General features: G+C 39.2%; 1 protein-coding gene across 1 annotated transcript; it reads left to right on the top strand.

Moving 5' to 3' along the window:
• The first annotated feature begins 2,011 nt into the window (after window positions 1-2,011).
• gosr1 (golgi SNAP receptor complex member 1) lies at window positions 2,012-21,546 on the top strand. The gene is made up of 9 exons (XM_020639391.3): window positions 2,012-2,152; window positions 2,617-2,728; window positions 4,949-5,036; window positions 6,112-6,219; window positions 6,340-6,431; window positions 10,449-10,523; window positions 18,365-18,394; window positions 20,572-20,654; window positions 20,945-21,546. The coding sequence occupies exons 1-9, from the start codon at window positions 2,119-2,121 to the stop codon at window positions 21,067-21,069; spliced, it is 747 nt and encodes a 248-aa protein (XP_020495047.1). The 5' UTR covers window positions 2,012-2,118; the 3' UTR covers window positions 21,070-21,546.
• Window positions 21,547-22,345: the final 799 nt, after the last annotated feature.

Below are 22,345 nucleotides of genomic sequence, written 5' to 3'. Positions count from 1 at the left end.
TCCCTGATGTGTTGTTCAGAACTTATTATTTTACTGTCATGCCAAGTACACATCTTTTGTGAATACTCTGAGAAAATAGAAGACAATCCTTTCTGCTATTAGATTGAAGGCTTGAAGCTTGAGAAACAGCCTTTTTGTCAACTAATGTAGTAAATTGTGTCCTCTGCAACCAGTATTAAAATACAAGGAAGTTATAGCAGTTCTCCACCAGCTGGGGGCAGAGCAGTATAAAACAACTTAAGGTGGTAAATGAAGAAGACATCTGTCTCTTATACTTTTGAGTTACAGTGAAAAAGCAGAAGGTTGTATTCTGTTACAGCAGTTCGTTATCTTCGTTATCTGTGTGTGTGTGTGTGTGTGTGTGTGAGATAAGAAGTTTGCTTTGATCTAATTTGTTTTACTGTAATTCTTTGTTCATTTTCTGAAGAGTCACATTATATATGAGCTTTAATATACTGCATTTTCTTAAAAGCAATTATTCAACACATAATAAAAAGCCTAATCTAATTTCTAACCAGGTGTTACGGTGGTTATTGCGCTATGTACAAAGTCAATATTTCTCCAAGCACAGGCGGCACAGGTTCAAATCTGACCTGTGGCTCTTTTCCTGCAAGTCATTCCCCACTCTCTCTCTCTATCTCCCAATTTCTGACTCTATCCCCTGTTCTTTCTCTAAATAAAGGCATAAAGGCCCAAAACTAAGCCTTAAAAAAAAGTAGTTTGTTCTATATAAATGCATACAAAACACAAAGACATTTTATTTGAAAAACCAACAAGAATGATTTGATATTGCACATGTGAAATTGAGATTTTTTCAGGATATGCCACAGGCCATATGTACCACTGATAACAACGAATCCATCATGAGCTGTTCACTCAACTACACGTTTTATGATTCACCCTTAACAAATATATTTGAGAATCAGAATGAACAGAACTATATATAGGCTATGACTCTAGTTGTAAAGCTTGAGAGTTCCAGGAATGATATATAGTGAGATCATGACATCTAACTCACTCAGTGAATGAACTCAATAAGTATTGAGTGAGATGCCAACAGACTGCTCAAGAAGGCTGTGTCTGTTGTAGGCATGAAGCTTACCAGACTGGAAAAGGTAGCTGAGGCCAGAATACAGGCTAAACTGTTAACAATAATGGGCAACGTCTCCCACCTTCTCCACAACATGCTGGACAATCTGAGAAGTATGCAGAATGCTCATCCATCCATCACAATCAGTATGGTCCTTTACCTGGTCTTTTGTAAAGCGTCTGGAGATGTTATGAATTGGGGTTATACAATTAATGATTAATTTAATTGACGTATTTCTTAACATCAACCTGGCTGTAGGCCTATATGCTTCCACCGATGCCAAACCCACATACACTAAACTAGACACATTTTTTGCACCAACAACCAGATATATTTTACTTGAATGCCGAAACATTTGATATCTGACTATGACTTTGCATGAGGATCTAGCTAGGCCTATCTATCAATACAATTCCGCTAAACACTATGTTCCTGGTTGCTTCTGATGATGGGCTGGGCCAGGGGTGGGCAACTGGCGGCCCCCATCAACCCTCAACGTGGCCCTCAGGTCAATTTTTACACATCAGTTAATCAGGAACATGAAGAAAACATGACTAAATCTGCCATGAAATCATGAAAACCAGAAGTATGTCCATAATAATATTTGATCACTGGCACATGTTGAGTTAAACTGGAGACACAATTGACTGTAATCGTTTTTGTATACTACAATTTGGCCCTCTGGCAGTGAGAATTAAATTAATATGGCTCCTTGCTGTGACCAAAGTTGTCCAATACCTGGGCTGGGCAACTTATCTGACGGATCTGACAAGAAAAGTAAAGAAAGACAATAACTGATAATACTATTGCTGCTGTATCCGAATCAACAATGGTAGACAACAATACAATGTTCATGTTGTTTATGAAGCCGATGTGTTCTTTTCATGTGTTTGGCCTACATACAGTCTATTGGTTGGTACACCGTCGTGGTGGGAGATCCAGGTGGTGTGCTGCCTGAAAGGCTGAGTGACGTCTTCCCCTGACACGTGACGCAACCCGGAACTTGGTGACGTCCCAGAACAACAAAGATGGCAGGAATAGGAGGCAGTAACTACTGGGAAGGTAAGGGAGCAATATTTGACACGACAAACAGTCACCAGTAGAAGCACAGACCACAGCCCATATTTTGACATTTAATTTGCCAGTGTTTCCCGTCGTATTCGTCTCGTACACCCGCGTTTAAAACTCGTTACGTGTCTTTACAACGACGAGCTTCACACACGCTAGCTAACAACGCATCGCTAAGTTAACGTTACTCCCTTCAGCTTTTAAAACAAAACGTGACATCTGCTGCACACCTCACATGTCCATCGTGCCAGATGTCAAAATCATTTAGATGGTGATTAGTTAACACCGGTAATCTTTCATGTTGTCATAAGTTAGCTCGTTCAGGTTATCAAGGGTTCAGGTTAATCATGTAGCCATCGCCTCTGCTTTACAACAACAACAACAACAAAAAACAAAACACACACATGTAATTATGAATGCCGAAGTGTTAAATGTATTCGTGTGTGTCTGCGTCACAGATCTGCGAAAGCAGGCCAGACAGCTGGAGAATGAACTGGACCTGAAGTTGGTCTCCTTCAGTAAGCTGTGCACCAGCTACAGCAGCTCTAGGGATGGACGTCGAGGAGACACGTAAGATCATACTTTACGTCACGCCTCCACTGTACACAGTATAGAATAGAATATAGAATATAGAATAGAATAGATTAGAATAGAATTACTTTATTGATCCAAAACTGGGAAATTGTGGTGTTACAGCAGAAGGTTATCCAAACACACAATATGAGTAAAAAACACAATGTTAGCAAATCTAAACACAATATAATATTAACTACAAAGTAAACAAGTACTAAAAGATATCAAAAATAAGAATGTGAATATATACAACCAGGATTTCACTAAGCATTACTAGTCTTAAATAGGAAGATTAAATATGGATAAGATTGAATGTAAATGTGCTAAAACAGAGTTGTAAATGGACAGTGTTGACATAAGTTGAAGTGCATGAGTGCAGACATATTATAAGCAGAAGCTATACAATGTAACGGCGAGTAGACAGCCAATTGAAGTGAACATGAGTGCAGGGATGATTTGTAAATTTAAACATGTGCAGAACAGATTACAGTATGGAGAGACAGATATTATCATGATGACAGTTCTCTGCTCGCATGAGGTGAGCTGTTGTACAGAGTCATGGCCTTCGGTAAGAAAGATTTCCTGTATCTGTCCTTGTGACAGCGGAGTTGTATCAGTCTGTTGGAGAAGCTGCTCCGCTGTTTGTCCAGTAGGGTGTGCAGAGGGTGTAAAACCGTATTAGACAAAATAATGAGTAGGTTATCAGTCATGCAAGTCACAGGGTATTTTGAAGTAGAAAGAAAGATAGCCTGACTGAAAACTGCACAGATACCTCACGACAGGTCAAACCACTTGTAACTACTGCTGTACTTGGTGCAGGGACCTGTAGAGGATTTGATAGGGGCAGGTGCTCATATTCACAAATAGGCTTTTTTTTTTTGATGAAACATATACCCCTGGGATGGTATATTGTTGTGACACTGTTAAAATAACAGCGAAATGATATGTATTAGAACAAAGCCATGACTGAGAGGAAGCAATACAGTACATGACAGTTAAATAGTTATACATGCACATAGTGTATAAGAGCTGTTTCTGGAGTACAGAGTGTGTAGAACTGTTTTTTTAAGTGTCATTTTTACTTTGGCTCACTGCTAATACAGGTAGAAACCCTTTCTCAAAGGAGGAGGAGAAGAACTATTTTTTTTTGTGCCTTTAATATTGAGATGGTACAGTGGATAGAATCACTTTAACAGTGATGGGGAAATTAAAAAAATGACGCATTGGTCAAGTAACTATTACTATGTGGCAACTATTTAGTTTCATATAATAACACATGCTACAATACTAGAGCTTTGATAGCATTATACATTGTAGCTACACTTTCAAAAAAACAACACATGAATTATGTATTATACACTGGTTCATTGTTTTATTGATTTCAGATTTTAACTGTTAAGTTGCATCCCATAATCAACAGAAGCTCAAGCCCCTTATTTGTCTTTATGCACCTAACTGGGTACATCAATGTAGGAGGACTGGGGCCTAAGTGGGATGTGTCGTAACCTAGGTGTGATGGTTTAAGTGGTTATTTTAGAGCTAAAATAACCATGAAACTAATACAGTTTAATCTGACACTGCCTTGATATGATACCTTTCTGTGTACTACACAACAGGAAACAGAACTTCATTGGAATTTGGATCAATGATCTCATAAAACATACCATATACGTCACCTGTATAATAAGAGACAATCTCTAGTGGAGCATAACCCAGGTTTTAAGTGGCCTGATCTGTAGTGGTCTGTGGGCCTGGGAAAGTAGAAACAGGAAAGTGTTGGCTGTAGGAAGGAAGTGTTATGAACAATGCATTGAAGCTATACCAGTTACACAGTGTTGTTCAACAGTTACAAAATCCAATGGATAGATAAATATGAAGGAGAACTCCCTATAGAGATCTTATTCTTGAAACACTAGCACCTTTGTTTCTTTGGGTAATCAATGCTTAATCTATGTTAATTCTATAGCTTTGAGATTTAGCACACAATCAATATGATATTAAGGGGGTGTCAACTATGAAAAAGGATTGCAGTAGTAGTAAAGTAGTGCTGGTTCGATGCTCCATGCGAGAAACTTGTGATGGCTTAGTGAATTTACTCTGTCATAGTAAGTACATTACACATTTTTTTCTTTTTTTTAAATAAATGAATTACAAACAAAAGGCTTTAAGTCTGTCATCTTTCTAATTGCTCTTTGTTCTTTATTTTTCCTCATGAAGGTCAGACACCACCCCCTTGCTAAACAACTCCACCCAGGACAGGATGTTTGACACCATGTCAGTGGAGATTGAACAACTTCTGTCCAAAGTGAGTAAATTGTCATGGGCCAGTGGCTGTGGAAAAGCAGAGAGTCTTTAGAAAACAGCAGTGCTGCTTTATTTCAAGGCTCTTGTCTTTTAAGATGGAAGAGGGGACTGCAGGGTTCCACACAGGGCCTATACTACCAAGCGAGTTCAACATACCAAGTATATCTTCTGGTTATCTGGCCTAACTGATGCTTTACAACCGTGTTCACGTAAAAGAGGCAGCGTTTGCGTCATGTAATCTATCAGGCCGACGGTAACAAACAGTGCGGCATGGAGCCAATAAAAAACTGATATGAGAATACAGTTCAAAGCGATAAATAGACGTAATGAATGTAGGCTAATTTATTATTATGTAAAATTATATGGGAAAGACAGCGTTTTTGTCTGGTACAAAACACACTTAATAATAACGCATACAAATAATATTATTCACTTTTGATCATGAAGGGTACAATGCATTCACCCTAAGGTGTGCTGTATCATAAATCTTGAATTTACCTGAGTGTCATTTGGATTCTGTGCGGGATCCACCATATCTTTTTATCTGAAGGTTTACCTGGCGTCTTTTCTGTCCATCATTCACTCATTTTCTCATGAGTCTCATTCAGTCAAGCTCAGGATTGATTTTAAAATACTTCTGACTCTGTTTAAGGCATTAAATGGACTTGCCCCCGCCTACCTCTCAGAACTCCTATCCCCATATAAACTGGTGAGAGATCTTAGGTCATCTGCACAAAACCTTCTGTCACTGCCTAGATTGAGGACAAGGTGCAATGGGGATCGGGCCTTTTCTATTGCAGGACCAAAACTATGGAACTCTTTGCCCCCAGACATCCGTCTCTCTCCCACTTTTGGTGTTTTTAAAACTCGCCTTAAAACATATTTTTACTCAATTGCTTTTAATGTTCAATAACCTGTTTTTGTTTTTGTTTTTTAATTGTTGTTATTCTTGTCTGTTACTTTTTAATGCTTTGTTTCTGCAATGTTCAGCACTTTGGAGCAATCAATGTTGTGTTTAAAGTGCTGTATAAATAAAGTTGATTTGATTTGATTTGATTTTCTAAACTCTCTTCCAGCTGACTGGAGTTAATGACAAGATGGCGGAGTATACCAACGCCTCGGGAACAACTTCTATCAACGCTGCACTTATGCACACGCTCCAGAGACACAGAGACATCCTACAGGTTTGCCTTCTTAATCTTCTTTAGGTTATACACTCTTTCATTTATTTCTGTTGTGTAAAACCCCTTTGAACACCTTTTCTTCCTTTACCTCCTTAATTGTTTTCACCTGTTTGTATGCAGGATTACACACATGAATTCCACAAAACCAAAGGCAACTTCTTGGCCATCCGGGAAAGAGAAGACCTGCTCGGGTCTGTCAGGAAAGACATCGAGTGAGTATAAAGTCGGAACACTTTATGATTTCTTTTGCTATACAGCCAGTGTACCAGCATATGTATACAGCTTTCCAAAATTGGTCTAAATGTGAAAATATTTATAGCTTATCAAATATATTGACCGGCAAAGGCACAGTTAATGTGTTGGCAGAATCAGAATTCCTCTATTAATCCCAGGGGGATATTCAATAGAGCCAGCGCACTTTCTGAGTGTGTCACGGGAAACTGTACATGGTGCTGCATACAAAACAAACAATATGGTCATGTGATGCATTGCTTGTGTTTGATCTGGGCTGTGGCATTAATCACAGTACTTCCATATCGTCGGCCGTATTCCTCAGAGGGAGAGTTGAACCTTGACTTCCAGCTGGCATTCTCTTGAAAAATGTTTGCCATTAAACCTGAGATAATTCATTGCCTATTTGGCCTTGCATTGAGAAAGTGTGTCCTCTCCGCAGATTGGCTCAGTCGTGACTGAGTGTATTGAAATGAGATGGAGGCTCCCCCAGACCATGACTCTTGTCGTTTTTTTGTAATGGCTTATTGATCTGTAAGACGCAGCGGTGAACATACAGTGTGCTCTGCAGGATTCCTATTGATCCCCTTCCATCAAACTAATACGCAGATAGTCTTCAGATGCTTCATGGACGCTCCGTTGGTCTTGCAGTCACTTTATAGCATAACTTTGTCACTATCGGTGTTAGTTTCAAACTCCTTTGTTTGGTGCACATCTATATAATTAAAGGATATTACTACCAAAACAGATATGCAACCAGACATGACACAGAAAACTTAATAAAACAAAATAAAATATAACTTAAAGGGAAGATTAGATTGTCATGGTTAAGAAATGTGTTCCTTAAATCTTTTGGACAGGGACATTTTTCCCATTTCCCACATTTAACCATTAAAGCACACGTCTAGTTCAACCTAGGTTGTTGGTACTTCTATTACTAAATAAGTTTTTTTTTTGTTCTTTTAAATCAATCCTTCTTGGCTTTTACCAATGAAATACAATCTGTGTAAAAGCCATTGATCAACCTGTCCACGTATGATTTCAGGGATTTAAATACATACATACAGACAGCACACATCATGGTTGAGTGACCTGCTGCCCCTTTGCCCACATTGTATAGTAGTCCCTCTTTGGCACTAAGGATTTATTTATTATAACCCCACATTACTTTAATAACTGTTGTTGTTTGTATTCTTTACTTTCTTTTCTAAAAGGCTGAGCTTACAACTTTGTTCCTAAACAGCATTCTCTATACGCTTATTACAAATAAGAGCTTAAGATGTTTTATGTCTTATACCATTATTTTTTGTATTCTTCGAATTAATTTGTCTTAAAACTAGTTTGATCAATGCACCTCTAAGCCATTACAGTCTGATGATTATTTGAGTTGACAAACCGGCAATTTTATTTTAACACCCTGTGAGGTCAGCGCTACATGCTACAGTTCACTCCATCTTCTCATTAAATCCCAGTGTTAAGTAGTGCCACTGACCCTACTAACAGGCTCAGTGCTGATGAATGTAATGCATCTAAATGAGCCTAAGTTGTTGACCTGGTGTTCAGCCTAACAATGACTAATGTGCCCAGGGCGTCTAATGAGGGAACCATCTGAGCTAACAAGTAGACTAAAAGTCACGCAAACACTGCTGCTGCCCCTTTGGCTGACCTTCACTTAGACCTGGGGTCATGCTTTACATGCAACTATTTCTTTTGAGCAATTCCCCTCTTACCTTCTTCATTGATGTTTTGCTTGGGACGTTATAAGAAAGGACTTAAAAATGTATTAAAGCAACTGAAACAGCCTGAAGTCTAGCTACCTATTTTTAAGACTTAAATGTGGAGCCTGTCCTGTTCCTGACTTAGTTAGTGATGGATGTTTATGCAGCATCTAAACCTTTGAACAATTTTGTCATCTAGAGGGCAGTAGAGATCTTGAGTATGGTGTAATCCTGGGGCTGTTCACTGTACATTTTCATGTGTATCACTGTTGTTTACGCTGCGCACACACAAAATCCATACTGATTAAAAGAAATAGTGCGCACTGTCTCATTTGTACCAACACCTAAATTAGGAAAATGACACCCTATCAAACACTGTATCAATATCTTTCACTTGGTCAGCAAAACATACACACGCGCAAACACACACACAGCTGCATTCATAATAATAGTAGCGCAGAGCCCCCCCCCCCCCGCTCCTGTTTGATTCTAAATGTCAGCAACAAAAATGACAGCCAGTCTGTGATTTACATTGGTGCCCTTTTAAAAAGCCTTGCTGGAGTGATGAAGCTGGCTGTCAGCACAGTCAATTGTTGCCCCACAGATGCATCAGTACTGCTGGTGGTGTGGCCAGTTCATGCTCAAGGCAGCCACTTTGGCATGCGTACTGAATATAGTATTCCCATTCAGAGGCTTTTGATGGCACACATGGGAAAGGAGCAGGCACATTTCTTCTTGGGCTGCTCACTGTTAGCTTGGTTGGGTTCGATTTTTATGGTATATTCCCCCCCCCCCCTCCCCTTTCTCCTCTGCTGTTTTGCTTGTTGTCGCCCGAACAGAGACTTGGGCTGTGTTAAATGACCAGAATCCCAGGAGAGCAATTGGAGCCAGCTGTTACAGGATGCTAATGGCTGGAGTAGCATCAAGCCAAAGAAAATGGGTGTTATAGATTCACTGTTTGAGCGGTATAACAACCAACCCATCATCTTAGACTGCTTTGCTACCAGATTGCTGAGATTGCTCGTAAACCTTGGACTGTATGCTATAAGTGTGTGAATGGAAGCAGTGGTCTCTGACCGGATAAAAGTAGTGTTAGAATTGTGAGCTAGAATTTATTAATCAAAATTCTATAAACCGTTATATACTCCAACCCTTAAGAGTAAAGTTGGACCTTTCCCACTGCCCAGACACATGTTTGAAGTTGGATCATTATGACATGTATGTTTCTGCTCGACAGGATGACTATCACTGACCCTCCTAGTTGTGACCAAAAAGAATGCAACACTTGTTTCACTCCTACCACTCCTACCACTCCTCCTGCTCATGCTTTCAACCAATTGATAGGAATCTGTGTTTTGCTGGTGTATATTTCCTGTGTTAAGTTACTGCTAATGCAAACTGAAGATTTCCTGCTGCTTGCTTCACATCAAAAGCTTTCCATTGGTAAACCACAAGATGGCTATTACTCTAAAGCACATAGGGCGGAAGCTGTTGTATTGGCGTCAATGGATAGTAGATAAAATATGCATACACAGAAGTTTTATCAATGCTCTTTATCTGAGGAGCAGATTAAAAAATCACATAGAAAAGCAGTTGACACAATGAACTTGTGAGATAACAGATGACAGATGATGTTATTCTACTTTTCTCTAGTCCCTCAAGTAAACAACTTTTATATGCGAGGGGAGGAGTCAGCTGGCCGTCCCGACGATATAAACAAACTGAAGACAGGACTCGGAAAACTCTGAAAACATCACAGACAGTGGGACTCGGGTGTCACACTCATTGTAGACAGTCATTACTCACAGAGTTATTTTCAGAGGATATATTTGATTTCTATTACATGTAAGTGTGAAAAATCGCATTTAAAGCCTTTAACCATCCCAATAGGTCAGAAGGGATTTCAAAGAGCTTGCTTGTGCAAAAACTGAACAGGTGAGGAGGGAAAAAAGACTGATATGGTGATTCAATTACTATTCAGATATCTCATCTCTGACCAACTCATCCTCATGGCCTATGTCCTGAAATGAAGAGAATCACTAGTGATAGACTCTTATAGCCACAGCAAACGTTCCGCCTGAAGATGGTTAACATTCAGCTCGTTGTTAGGGGCTCTAAAGACTTGACTTGAAGGGTTTCCAAGATACAGCTGGGAAGTTTGGATATCTTTATGTTTTGAATGACTGGATAACTCATTTCTTGAATGCAGTGGTTGTCGTTATGGTCATTGGTCATAGTGACAGTTTTGTTTTGACAAATTTTTCTGTTTCCCCTTTTCAGGACATACAAGAGTGGCTCCGGGGTCAACAACAGAAGAACAGAGCTGTTTCTTAAGGAACATGACCACCTGAGAAAGTAAGTTTAAATTTGGTGCCACTTTTGAAGATTTAAAGCCTTCAAAGATATTTCCTAGTGAGCTTTTGTATGTCAATCCCATCAGATATTCAGATTACAACATACTTTCCGTACATCATAGCTGGGATAACAATAACATGTGGTATTTTGATGGTGGGTTGGACGAACACTGGAGGAGCTTACTATGGTTACAGATGCTTCTTTTGTAACCCTAGATTGGACATCTGTTTCCATCACTCAATGTGCATTCATTAATCCAGAGTTTGTAGTGTAATTCATGATAGAGAAAAATGGAGGCCACTTCTGAGTGCTTTTTTTGTCATTCAAGTGAAGAACATCAGACTTCATTGTCTTGCCACATTATACCAAATAAGTAAATTCTTTACACAGGTATTGTGCTGAAATAACATAACTTGGTAACTTTGAGCTGTGAAAAGTTGAGCAGACTTTTCATCATGACACAGTAGGTCAAACCATATTCTGCCAGAAACCTCATTAGTGTCCCACTATCACTTGGCTGACTCAAACTCTACAGAACAGCATGAGCGAGTAAAGTTTGTGAAATGTGTGTATGCGTGTACCTGCCTATGTGTGTTTGTGAGAGAAAGGTGTGAGAGGTACCCTGTGTGGAAAGTAAAAATGGATGTCAGCACAGCAGGGCAAACACTATGAAACACACCCTCAGATGAAACACCAATAACCCACATCAGAGCTTTTAACATGGCTGAGGCTTGATAATGATTTCTGCAAATCCAAAGCAGTCTGATTGGTTCTCTTTTGCAGAATGTTTGTTTCCTGTATCAGCTACTCAAAGGAATAATGCCTCAATTATTCCCCATCAAAGACCTCTTTATTCATTACAAACACTCAGTTTTTCCTCCATCATGGCTGGTGTTTGGCTAAGACTGACGTGTATACAGGAGGAAAACCCCACAAAATAAACATTAATAACCAAAAAGAGAAAGTTCTAAACCCACAAACCCACAGCAGTGTTTGATGGTTCTGAGATTTCTAAGATATATGACATATTATGTTATGTAACATAAGCTTTGCTAGAGTCTTTTTTTTACATGCAGTATACAGTAAGTGCACTGGTAGGGAAATGAACATTCATAAGCCGACAATTTTGTCTTTTTTTTGTATCTGTTTTGTTGCTCTTGCGGCCGTAACAAATCATGGAATGATAGTGTGCATATTGTTGATGTGTGGATACAACCTCATAAGAGTTTAAGACAAATATGTTTAATTAGATTTATTGTGGGGATTCCTTCATTGATAGATGATAATCATCTTACAAATCGTGTCACATCATACTGAAAGTAGAGGAATGTCCTTTAACTCTTAACTGGACACAAGAAGGTTAAGTGTAAACATCGAAGGTTCTTTTGTCACCCAATGTCATTCTGATGAACCAATTAGATCTGCCTGATTCTTCTTCTGTATTTTGCTTTTAGTTACAATTATGAACCCAATTTGGTCCATGGCTTAATGTAACATCACATGAAGAATGATTCAAATGCTTTCCAGGCATTACGGGGGATACCATCTACTGTAAGTGTGTGAATAATAGAGAACAGGTGCAGCATGAACAGAATCTCTAAGTGAAGGGTCAGGACTCAGAGAAAAGAGGTTTACATGGAGAGTGATGGAGCTGCAGAGTGCTAACACTGCACCTACACCTCTGAAGTCAATGAATTAGTGAAGCTCACAGGTAATTGCATAAATATTATAATGTAGCTCTGGAGAATATTCAATCGTTTGAAGTTGCTTTGTGATATTCAATGTTACACGACAAGGAAAGAGCTTAAAATAGTTAGTAGATTCCTTAAAGCAGTGAAAGAAGCCCAGAAAAAGCCCAACATGTGGTTACTTTTATCTGCTTTGTGCTCTCTTCCAATATCTTGGCATGACTGAGGAAAAGTGAAATTGTTTTCAAGAAGTCCTTGGATAGGACCATCTCCTTCTTCATTTATAAAAACTGTGCAAACTGAAAACTGATGATGAAATAATCTAAGAAATGTGAGTTCAGAACGGAATTGGCACATTGTTCAGAGCCTCCTCCAGTTTGCTGCAGCCTCTTACCATCTAAACCCACGCCCATGCCAATCAAATTGATCAGGATAATAGAATTATCTTATAAAGCCACAACCCATATTAGAGGGCTTTCCCAGGCCATTGACAAAGATGGGAATAGAGGGGAAAGAGGAGATTGGAGATGAGGATCAGGTTGCGGTTGATTGATCCTATTAGAGCCATAAAACAATAAGAGGGCCCAAATAAGAAAGGGTTGCAATGTGGCTAAAGCAATCATCCCAAGTCGTACTAAAGAGGGGTGCGGGGGATACTTAATGAAGAGGAGAGATTTTGGTTAAAATGCTATCTCTCATGAATGAGGAGGTTTCATTTGTAATGTAAACTATTATTATTTTTAAAATGTAGTCGTCAGCCAAAGATATAGAGTTTTGTATGTTTGCCATCATGGCACCAGCATTGCCAAATTGATCTGCCCCGAATAATTACTTCCTGACAAAATTTCAGCAACCAAACCAAACAACTATGTTCAAGCAATGCAAATGAGTGTTCCTGAAGTCTTGTGAGCCGACATTCATTCTTAACAGAACGCAATGAGACAGACTGAGAAGGATTATATTAAAGATATCATCTTCCACATCAGTCACACCTGCTAGTGTGCCTACACATTAGATTTGAAAAGCTGTCATTGCAGTAGTCCTTGTTGAATGAAAGTAACTCTTAAAGACGCTTCAGGACAGTGATTTATGTTGCCAGCAGTGTTGAGAAGGGAGGGCGGCTCCTGCTCTCTGAGATTCACAGCAATTTTCTCATGCATTTAGAGTTCATGATAGTTTTCAACTTGTTACTGCAGCCTGTTTTTCTGACCTTGCAACCACAGAAACTACTGTGAAGAAAATGAGAGGAAGCTGCTTCTTGATTAGCAGTAATAAACCGATCAATGATCAGAAAAAGCTTTGGAGTTAAGTCCAACATCAAATTTTGATCATCCAACTCGTAGCAAAATGGGCTTTTTCAATACTATTTAGACAGATTTGCTATTTTATCCATGTATTACCTCTACATTTAACCTGATCAACATACAAAGTGTAAAGCAGCAGCTCATCAATTTCATCTTGTAGACTAGAACTCAATAACTGTCTGCAAGGCCTTTTTGATAATAAACATTATTTAACTATAACTTGATGCTGTTAAATAATAAGAGCTAATAGTTCAACTTATCTCTTCCTCCATGCATCCTCTTTTATTTCTACATTCGATTTTCCATCTCTCCCTGCAACAAAGGCGTGTTCATGAATAAACTAGAGGGGAGGGAGGGAAAGGTCCATTAAGGGTTCATGTGGGAAAAGCTATAATGGGAGTGGTCACTCAAAGAAAGACTTCCTGTCGAACAGATATGTCCTTTCTTCAACACAGCAATGGTGTCAGTTCAAGGCAAGGCGTCTTTAAACCTCCCATTGACACTTGCATTGCATAATAATGCATGGTTCAAAACCTCCCAGGATGTCTTATCTCTTTCTGTAATGTTCCTTTGGAAATTGGAAATGATGCTTTTAGCTTGTAATAGCATAGACATTCTAAATGTTTCTCTTAAGAGTTGGGTGCTTTCTGGATTACATTCATTAAGTTTAAAGTTAGTTTTCTCTGAGTGCGGTCTAACAAGACCAGAGTGAACAACTGAAAGGGGGGAGAAGATGAGTTGTTTTTCACTTCTTCATTTTAAGAAGCACATTTATCAAAAAATCTAACACCATTGTTTTTTTGTTTATGCATTGAGCTTTTACTCTCCTCATCCTTGGTTGAGGGCCCCTGCTTTGAGTCCGCCTGACCCTTATCCACCCTTAAGATTTTTCAATCTGAGATGCCTGTTCCCCGCAATGCTAATGTAATCAGCACAGGAGAGCTCTGAGGGTTCTGGGTTAAGTGCTTGTGCTCTCTCTTTCTTTTACCGGATGTATCCAGTTAAGATCCACAATTCAGTTTTGAAAGTTTAGTTGTTCGTTCACAGGCTAGTCCAACGAGAATTGAGGCATTTTTGGGGCACTTCATGTCTGTTTTGTTCCTGGGTAGTCATCAAGATTGTCTGCTTTAAAAATGCTGGATCAAATCACCTACACGACCCAGCTTTAGTTGTTTGTCAACAATATTCACTGTCATAAAATTCAAGATCATTGGTTTGTACAAACTCCCAAGTGTGTCTTATATTCCTTGTTTTTCATCCCTTACATCAGAGCCTTCTTTCTTTTACTAGGTTTTATGTAAATCGCACATGAAGGGTGGTTACATGCGTTCATGTAACTAATGTAATCATCTCATTGAGTGATGCAATGTGTGAGGTGTGTTGAGTATGTAGCAGAGCGTTCTGTATCAGCTCTGAGCTTTGATTTGTGACCACTTTTCCTCTTTGCTGCTGCTGCTGCAGTTTGCTTTCTATAACTGCTGCCAAGATTAGCAAGACTGTTTCCTCAGCAAAGTAATTAACGTATCAGTTTACCTGGCTGATTCTGTTGCCTCATCTTGATCTAAAGCCAATCTGGCAGAGCATTGCTCTCAAAAGGTTGCTTTAAAGTATTTCCTTTCAGAATACAACTTGAATAGTATTCGAGTTGATGAATCAGCGGACAAGAAAGGCGTTTTAATTTCAGTTAATCTTTGTTGTACTTAAGGCTTAAGTGATATCTGCTCAGCTCCGCTAACGCAGGGATCGTTTTGACTTCCTTTGTTGAATGAGAATGCAGATGTCTCTGGGTTTATGCCTGTGAATGGAAAGAGATAGCAAGAAAGCATGTGGGCAGGACTGGCTGGTTGATTCATCACACCGGGAAAGGCAATTAGCTTTAAGCTAACGAGCGATTTAATGACTGCAGCGAAACACCACTGACCCGGGGAAATGGAAGGCATGCATGCACTCAGATCTGAAACCACAGAAGGCCATATATACTTGAATGTGATGGCACAATCAACCTCACCACTACCGCTGTGTTTTGATGATGGATGGTGCAAGGCATAAATCTTTTGGCCCATCTCGTAGCATGCATATAAAAATCCCAGGAATCAAGGCTCACTTCAGCACACTACCACTCTCCCTATTCACTCTTCAGCTCATGATTTATAAGAGTGCAGGCCATCGGTGACAGACAGTTAAGGTGCATTTTTCTCTGTCTGTCATTTATCCACCGGGTTGGTTTTGATCATTTAAGTTCGGTGTCATTTAGCTGTCCGTTTTTAGTACCTTACTTTTCCTTTCCTAGATCTACTGCCGCTGTGTGCCGAAATAATCAAATAAGAAATATTACAGTTTGTGGGATTTTTCAAAATGACTGAATAAGTAAAAAGTCTGGAGCATTCTCCTATTTTTTCTTATAGACTGCACGATCCACTGCGCTTTGCATCACAACATCCTGTTCCTCTATCAGTCTCTGCTGCACCCTCCAGCTTCAATCAATTTGTGCCAAACTTGCCTGCCAGCCTTCGAAGGGGAATTTTGTGCTGCTTGCGATACCATTTCACAAACTTAGTTTTGATTCAAGAAAAATATGTAATCACAAAGCACTACCAAATAACCGACTGGTGCTTGTTTGCTGAGCTATGATCCAAGAACAAAAGGCTGCCTGGTCCACATCGTGACTGTGCAATGTCCATGAAGTGTCTGCTCTAATGGGCAACACATTTGAGATGGTTTAAGATTTCATGAATCCAATGACATGTGTTATTTGTTATCAAAAAGAGGAATGAATACAATTATTTATCAGTTGGAAATTTCCTTTGACTGAACAAATAAGATTGAGTTACAGTCATGATTAAGTTTTCAACAATAACAGCCATCCATTACATTTGCTATAGTCATGTCTTTTTGGTCCACCAGCAGAGTGAAGAACCCTAAGATTACAGGTCATTAGCAGGACCAGTGTGAGAGTAATTGGTTCAATATATAACCTAGAAAATGGTCCATCCTCTGAGAGATCACTTGGTTCATAATGCCTGGTCATATAAGTGACTGTGGACCAGAATCAAATTATTTAGAACCTATAGATGGTACTTCATGGTTTTACAAGAATAATAAAATATTTGTTCTGCCTGTTGGAGGCTTTGACTTTTGAGCTTTGCTGCTCCGCCTCAATATTAACAAATTAGCTTTTCTTTTGTGATTATAAGTCATTCCTTTGATTCATCACTTTGTGAACTGCATATTTGAAACTCCTTAGAGGGCGGCCTAGCATCTGTTTCATGGAAAGCAGACTGTTGGCTCAGCACACACATTGCCAACATGCACATGCAGATCCTCATGGTTGGTTTCACCCCTCCATGAAAAAGAAACAAAAAAGAGTCCAGTGAATTTAAGGTGACCTACAGACACTTCTGTAGATGTTAAAATCATGACACCCAAGTCCAAGGTTAAGGGAACTCTGACAGAATATAGAAACATCTTACATAGAGGATTTAGAGGATTGTAGCCAGTTCAAAACAATTAACTGGAGACTTGAATAGAACAGTTCCAAGTTTGATCTTAAAAGCAATACCCATCTACTGTGTACAACATATACACAGAGCCACTATGGCATTGGTTTTGGACTGCTGTTTTTAAAGCTTTGGGACTGGAACATGGATATTTGTAAATCCTGGATACTCGACCAAAAGATGTCTCCTGTTTAGTCCAATAGATCTCACCTGGTGCTTAAGAACCATTTTCTTGGCAGAGCTTGGTAAAAGCCATCAGCCGGGGTAAAGGTCTGTTGCTTGTTCTTGTTGGGGATGGTTCACCTGCAATACCATATAATGCTGAATTCAGTCCACGAATATGTGATATTACTTCAATTTATTTCTATTCTAGCTTTAGTTTTTTTCAAACTTTGTCCAATTGAGAAGTAGTGAATGTCACGACTAAACTTGTTATAATTGACTCCCTTGTGGATTCTAGTGAAGTTCTGCCATGAAGTTAGAAAAATGATTTGCATTATCAGAAGCTGACATCAAAGTAGGACCCAGGCAAATAAGAGTTAACCCTGTGATTTACCTTTAAGCCTAAAAGTTGGGTCTCCATTGAGATAACATTGAGGTTTAAAAAGGGATTTGGGTAGAAGCTGTAGATGTGTTTTGAGGTGGATACAAATCAAGAAGGAATCTATGAAGGACCTTCCCTCTCCTGATACTTTGGTTAGACTCTGTAGATTGGTAAAGAGCTTAAAAGAAACCGCATATTGAGCATGAGAGCGAGGGTGTGGCTGCTGTCAAATTGAATGTTGAGCTCTGAAACACAATCCCTGTTGTTTTGTTTGCTTGGCTTCAATTTAGTTCTCTGGAACATTATCCAAATTGATTCCAATTATGGAATAAAACCACTGACAGCATTGTTGTTTATGAGCAACCGGAGACACAAAACTGATGAAACGGCTTCCGAGGTTTGTGTGATTGTTTGTACTTCTAATAGTCTCTGCAGAGCAAAAACAAGCATGTGACACTGAATGACGCTACGCAGAAAATGAAGCTATGAGATCTTCTCGGGGAATCCTTCCTTGGTTACAAAGTCCGGAAGTCCTTTTTCTGTGGGAATCATCCTAGAGAACGAGTTGAACTGATCAAAGGACCTAATTGTCAAGCCTCTTTTGCAGACATTAGACGACATGAGATGTTTGACATGATAGTGTGAATATTTAAATTACATGAAGCTGTGTTTTGCCAGACTGGTTGTTGTATGAATGTTGTTTTAGCACTAGCTCCTGTTTTAGTACCGCTGCGATACATAATGTCGATAACTAACCTCTCGTTTCTTTTCCTCCCTGCCTCCCTCCCTCCCTCCCTCCCTGCTATAGTTCGGACAGAGTGATGGATGACACAATAAGGTGAGACATATTTTCTGTCCTGCATACGTAAGTCCACATGTACATATGTGACAGCCCTCTCCCCTTCTTTTCCATTGTGTTGTCTATAGCTGCTCTCCTGACTCAACACCATCAGTGTGAGTGCAGGAATGAACCTTAACACGGCCTGCACACCTCAGGTCTAACAGGCTTTAGCTACAGTGGAGAATGAGTAAGGACATCATAACTTTCTTTGCTGAAACTTTTAACCAATGAACTTGTCAATTATTTTGCTCCTTGTGTATTCACTGACTGGACGAGTTTGATGCTTATCAAAGCCTCAGAAGTGAGAGTTCTGCTGGTCATACAAAATCTCACATACATAAATTAATGACAGTCACTTTGGTAACCCTAGTTCCCAGAAATCTGTCTCCCTCTGCACTGATTTGCTGGTCATCTATTTCTCACCACTCCTCACTGCTATTCAGGCCTAAACACATGATGAACATGTTGTTTTTATATTTACCCAAATTACCCACCTTCCTTTGCTCTCATATTATTTAGTGGTCTTTTCTGCACATTTACTTTTCCATTTTTGTGTCTGCATCTCGTAATCTCTATTTACAGGAGATTGGCTTGAAAATGATCAGACTTTTTTTATCTACTGCATATGTCCACATTAAAAAAAAAAAAAAAAAAATTCTATTGCATGTAGGAGCGAGTTGTTAATTATGCAGCACCTTTATATTGTGCACTGCGCTGTGTTCATGTAAATAGGTACTTTTCCGGATTGTGATTAAAGAGTTTGTAGATTAAGAATTTATTTCACTTTAAAGGCATTTTCATGATTTGAGACCTCCTTCAGTTATTTTTATTTTTTTTAACTACGATCACTGATTTCACCACTGAGTGTTCAGGTACATCTCTATCCTTTAGCTCTTATTCTCATGAGCTGGAGTCAGCAGTCAGTTTCTTCCTGACTGAGGAGAACATGAACCTGAAAACACTGCTCCAAGCCAAGACTGCGGACTTTCAGGACACACACACACACACACACACACACACACACACACACACACACACACACACACACACACACACACACACACACACACACACACACACACACACACACACACACACACACACACACACACACACACACACACACACACACACACACACGCTTGCACTCATCAGAACTGTTTCTGACCTGCCTCTCGGGCTCTGTCTCTCTGAGATGGGAGTGATTGCTTACTGCTAGTCTCCCTGCAGTTCATGAGAGCCATAATGCTACTCGCAGTGGAGAAAAGCAACAACTGTTCTACTGAATTAACACTAGATTAATGTCTATTTGATCTTTTTTTCTATTTGAATTTCGTTTTCAGAGCTGATCAAATTCCCAGTTGTGAATGGATCCATAGCTGTTATTGATTATTGTGTGTAAAAGAGGCAACAAAAATTAAACGTAGTTCCTGAAACCTTTGAGATCATCACAGCAATGCACCCCCCCCCCCCCCCCTCAAACCAGCATGATTTCATTCTGTGCTGCGTTCAGGTGCCGTCCTATCCATTCAATACCTGTTTTTAATCTTTTCACGAGGTTGTTCAACTTTCCAAAATGATGTATCACTGACCTATATTTTCTTCAATGTAAACTGTTGTTTGAATGGAAGTGCGAATATGAATTTTGCTTTCGTTTGAATGATCAATACGGATTATATTTAAGATTCAGTTATCTTTTTTCATCAGGCTAAAGATTTGACTTGATACCTGATTTTGATTCATTTGTCTGTTTTGGACTTGGTAAAGTTCACCACAATGAAATGAACAGAAGCAAAGTTCGTTAAAAATAAATAGAACAAGATAAAAAACCAGGTTTGTTTATTTTATCATTACTTCTTTGTTTGCCTATTAAATAATTACCTAGGTTTGTCTGAAAAAATAACAAGGACCAACAACTCGACTTAATCTCTACTTCAAATGTGAGGTGCGTTTGATAAGAATCTACAGGTATTTTTCCTCTTTCCCTTTCTGTCGTGGATCTGTTGTCCTTCGTTTTAACACTTTATGCTTCCTCTCAAACTGGATGCTCATTTCTCCCAAAAACACCTCTGATCTGCAAATGAATATCTAATTCATGGTGGACTCTGACTGACTACAACCACATCGAGTGTATCTTCAATTTTGAACTACTTTCTCTCTTTCTTTCTCTTTAGTATTGCAATGGCGACCAAGGAGAACATGACATCCCAGAGGGGCTATCTGAAGTCCATACAAAGCCGGGTCAACACCTTGGCCAGTATCCTTTATGCCACATTATGTTCATGATGCAGAAAACAGAGCGGGAACAGAAGGACACCTGGTATCAAAACATTAAGAGCGTATGAATGAATGGCTGTTTGATCGGAGGACAGATTTTCACTTCAGTGGAGATGTTTTTTTTTGTTATTGAATCATATTCTTCTTTAAACACTTGTCACTATGAAACATGTACAAATAGATCCCTAAAAGGCAAACATTTCCTTTCCTATTGGGTCAAAAATGTACAATCTTAAATATTTAGAATTTCCCTTAACCTTACTTTCCCAGACCGTTTCCCGACCATCAATAATCTCATCCAGCGAATCAACCTGCGGAAAAGACGGGACTCCCTCATCCTGGGTGCAGTGGTCGGCGTCTGCACCATCCTCCTTCTGCTTTATGCTTTTCACTGAAGGATCGGACCTCGTGGAATCTTTGGGGAAAAAAAAAAAAAAAAAGGAGCAGGATCGATATACTCTTTTGTAGCGTGGTACCCTCTGGAGACTGAGCTCAGAGGTTGGAGGACCCTGGAGACCTCCCTGAGCAGAAGGACTTTCAGTCTGTCCAGTTCATAGGCGAGAACAAATATCACCAACATGAACTACTGAACTTGTATTTACAGGTGGGACTACAAGGAAATGCTGGTGGTTGAGTGCTCATCGGCCAAATGTGAGAGTGAAGATGAAGAAGTACAACTAAGACATGATTTTAAAGAAATTCTATTATTAATTCGAAGCTGAGGGAAGTTTTGAGCAGACTGTGAAAATGTGTGATGCATTTTGTTTTTCACAGGTGGAAGGATTTGAGTTGAGTGGTCCTATTTTAAATGATGGAGTGGGATGGATAGTACATTCTGTAAAATGTGAAATAATAAATTATTCATATCAGTATGTGCAGCAGAGTGTGTGACATAACTAGACACTGAACCTTTAGACATATTTTTATTCACTAAATATACAAGATCAACTCTATGGAGGACTGCATGGCCCCCCCCGCATTTCTGAGAAGGCCTTGTCAAAAGAACTATAATCTTTACTACATTTCTATAACTTAAAAAACTCTAGCTGTTTTTGTCTTTTAAGACAAATAAACCCACGAGGTCCTTCTCTGAGTTCAAACTAAGGACAATGTGAATTAAGGTTCGAGCTTCAAACTTCTGAGCTTTGATGGAATTGACACACGATAAATAAGGAAAAAATGAATCTGCAGCCACTCTGATTATTGTCTAATTGTAAAGCAAATTTTTTTAAACTGAGTTTTCCTGCAGGCTCTTTGTGGTTAAAATAGGTTAATTGCTTATCCTGTTGTAATATTCAGTAAACTTAATATACCTTTAGGTTTTGGACTGCTGCTTGGAGGAAAGAAACAGACAGGTACAGTATGTGATGTATGGCCCTTGGAAATGATAAAACAAACATTTTGAGATGAAGACGAACTGTGAAAGTCTTTTTAAACATAACATAGAGCAAATAATTCATCATTGAAATTAAGGATTCCTTCACATGTTTACAATCATATCTGCTGTCCCAATCATCGTCAGAAAAAATAAATTGTTATAACAACAGAAAGTCGGCTAACAAAGGGGTTGTAGTTTGGCACTAAGAGGACAGAGTTCATCCATGTTGTTTTTTTGTCACATTTGCTAAGTGACAAAGAATGAGTTAAAAGCTAGCTGAAATTTCAGTTTTT

The sequence above is a fragment of the Labrus bergylta genome, chromosome 11 (genome assembly GCF_963930695.1).
Source record: "Labrus bergylta chromosome 11, fLabBer1.1, whole genome shotgun sequence".
Lineage (NCBI taxonomy): Eukaryota > Metazoa > Chordata > Actinopteri > Labriformes > Labridae > Labrus > Labrus bergylta.
This window is presented reverse-complemented; position numbering and strand designations above follow the sequence as displayed.